The sequence below is a fragment of the Haplochromis burtoni genome, unplaced genomic scaffold (assembly GCF_018398535.1).
Source record: "Haplochromis burtoni strain Fernald_Lab_line unplaced genomic scaffold, NCSU_Asbu1 Contig_3780, whole genome shotgun sequence".
In the NCBI taxonomy this organism is placed as follows: Eukaryota; Metazoa; Chordata; class Actinopteri; order Cichliformes; family Cichlidae; genus Haplochromis; species Haplochromis burtoni.
Window position 1 is genome coordinate 2,752 of NW_024586141.1, and position 2,979 is coordinate 5,730.

Genomic DNA, 2,979 nt, shown 5'->3' on the forward strand with positions numbered 1-2,979 from the left:
CATGAGATTCGCAAATCATTGCATTGTTTTTATTTACATTTTACACAGCCGGATATTGTTTTATCCGCCTATGAAACAAATGATCCAATTTCTGTCTACAGCCTATATGAGATATAAAATCTTGAATCACATGTAATAGAAATGGAAGTAACTATGGCAGCAGAAATGAGTGGGCAAGAAAATCCTGCTTTTTAAATTTTTAAACTAAGAAATTATCCTAGATCATGAACTTCTTCACGACTAAGTTCAACAACACACTACATGTGAGGAATAATGACTCATCAGTGGCTATATCTGATTTTGAAATGAATGCTTACTATGAAATATGAAATGAGACTCAGTAATCATTATCGTTTGGTACAAATTTAAATTTAATGAAGTGAAAGTCATTTTCAGAAATCAAGAAAAACCAAACTCCTCAGTGGATTCACATCTTCGAAACAGCTACCTTTCAGTTAGTCCCAAAACAGATCTGCAAGGGTACAAACTTAAAAAAAGACAGGGATGAACACAGGGAGGGCAAGTAGTCACTGCTCGAAGTTCAGAATCGCCCCGAACGTTCTCTGTCTCTGGAGCGACGTCTCTCATGGTCACGGCCGCCTCCTCGACCCCTGTCCCTGTCTCTGTCCCTGTCCCTCGAGCGAGACCGCCTGTCTCTTGACCGAGACCGAGACCTGATGCGGCTGTAGGTGTGAGGAAGTAGAGGATTAGGAACTGTGACAAAATGTGAAACATCCGAAGGTTTAACGACGTGCCTGACATGCAAAGTTTGTACCTCTTCCTTCGACGGCCGTAGAGCTCTCTCCTCAGCTCACGTGAGATGGGTTTCAGATGCATGAAGTTACAGAAACCACCACGAGTGCATTCCCTGTGGAGAGAGCACACAAAGCATATGAAAACCAGGGCAGCAAGAATCAGAGAACCCAGAGGATATATTTCACCCATCTCTCTACTATACTGGCTTCTCTTCATTGGTTCCCTCTTGAATCAAGAATCTAATTTAAAATAATTCATATACAAGGTCTTGAATAATCAGGCCCCATCTCATCTTAAAGACCTCATAGTACCATATCACCCAAATAAAGCACTTCACTCTCAGACTGCTGGTTTACTTGTGGTTCCTGGAGTAGTTCAAAGTAAAATGGGAGGGAGAGCCTTCAGCTTTCAGGTCCCCTTCCCTGGAACCAGCTCCCAGTTTGGATTCGGGAGACAAGACACCTGCTCTACTTTTAGGATTGGGGTTAACACTTTTGTTTTTTGCTAAAGCATATAGTTAGGGCTGGATCAGGTGGCCCTGAATCCTCCCTTAGATATGCTGCAATAGCTGTAGGTTGCTGGGAGATTCCCATGGTGCATTAAGTGTATCCTTTTCATTCCCCGTTCTTTCTCTCCAATCACTATGACTTTATACACCACTCTCCATTTAATCATTAGTTATTATTAATCTCTAGCTCTTCCATAGAATCTTCTAGAACCTGGTTTTGCTGGAGGTGTCTTCTCATTAAAAAGGAGTTTTTCCTTCCCACTCTCGCCAAACCACTTGCTCACAGGGAGTCATCTGATTGTTGAGTTTTCTCTGTATTATTTTAAGGACTTTACCTTACAATATAAAGCGCCTTGAGGCAACTATTGTTGTGATTTGGCGTTTTATAAATAAAAATTAATTTAATTACTTTTCCCAGGAACAAACAGAAGCTTCTAGTTAGAAACTTTACCTTGAATTTAAAAAAAAAAGAAGTACTCATGAGTGGACTGTGACAGTGACTTTCATTAGGCGCACCATGAATAGGATACCAAACACTGCTTTAAACTTTAAACCTCTAAAATGAATCAGCTAATTGGCAAATAGGTTTTACTTGTGCTGATTAAATGATCAGAAATTGCCGAACACATCTGAATTTCTGTTTCTCTCCAGCACTTTTTTGTCATTCATTCATACATTCATACATTCATACATACATACATACATACATACATACATAAAACAAGGTAAAATCATCAAAACTGGCCAAACCTATACTGAACAAGAATTTCACCACTGCTACACAATATCATATTTCTACCATCCTCACTTTAGTTCAATAAAACAAATACTGAACTACTGGAAACACATAGCTGGTTTTGCAAATGAACTTGATGTTGGAAAAAACAAAAAACAGTTTAGGACACAGTCTGAAGCTGTCCTTTAATACATGTGGTACACAACATTAAACAACTGGAAATACTGTGTTGGTTTTGGCTGAAGCAGCTGGCTAAACAGAGCGAATAATAATGCAACGGGGGGTGGGGGGGGTGGACGACACACACCAGGCATCTGCTCACTAGCTGTGAATTTACCAAACTATTATAATCTGACTCTGTATCAGAAAGCTGGCCCACCCTGACTGTGTTGGACATTCCTGTTCTGGACCCTCTGTAAGGCCTTTTGGGGTTAGATACAGCTTGTAAGCTGTTTCCTTTGATGTAAAACTCACCCGATCTCATACTGGCGACAGCAGGCTTCTCTAAAGTCTGTGACAGGAGACAGCTCAGCATGGATGGGCTGTCCATTAAACCACCGATTGTTTAGGTCTATCACAGCCTTCTCAGCGTCCTCCTCTTTACGAAACTACAAAGAGAGATGGCAGTCGAAGAGAAAAGTTATGTCAGTGGATCAAAGCCAAATTTCACTACATGTGTGGAAAGTGGAAGCCTGACACTCACCTTCACATACACGTTTCCAACTAGGTGGTCACCGAGGTTGTCACATACGTTCATTTCCTCCACTTCGCCGTACTTTTCTTCCATCTCTGTGAACACCTCCTGTGAGGAAATGATAGAGAAGTCAAGTCTGATGTTATGTGCGCAGTGTTTGGGAGTAACGGAATACATTTACCGCCGTTACGTATTTAAAATACAAAATATGAGTAACTGTATTCCGTTACAGTTACCATTTAAAAAGGTGATATTTAGAATATAGTTACTTTGTTGAAATAAATG

The 2,979-nt window shown here is 40.4% G+C and overlaps 1 protein-coding gene across 1 annotated transcript; it reads right to left on the bottom strand.

Annotated features, from left to right (window-relative positions):
• Positions 1–353: 353 nt before the first annotated feature.
• LOC102295391 (splicing factor U2AF 35 kDa subunit) lies at positions 354–2,802 on the bottom strand (the record flags this gene model as incomplete). Its single annotated transcript, XM_005953337.3, is given in 4 exon segments — positions 354–683; positions 776–868; positions 2,475–2,608; positions 2,704–2,802. Coding segments are annotated over 4 exon segments (468 nt in total), but the record flags the coding sequence as incomplete, so codon positions are not given.
• Between the last annotated feature and the right edge of the window lie 177 nt (positions 2,803–2,979).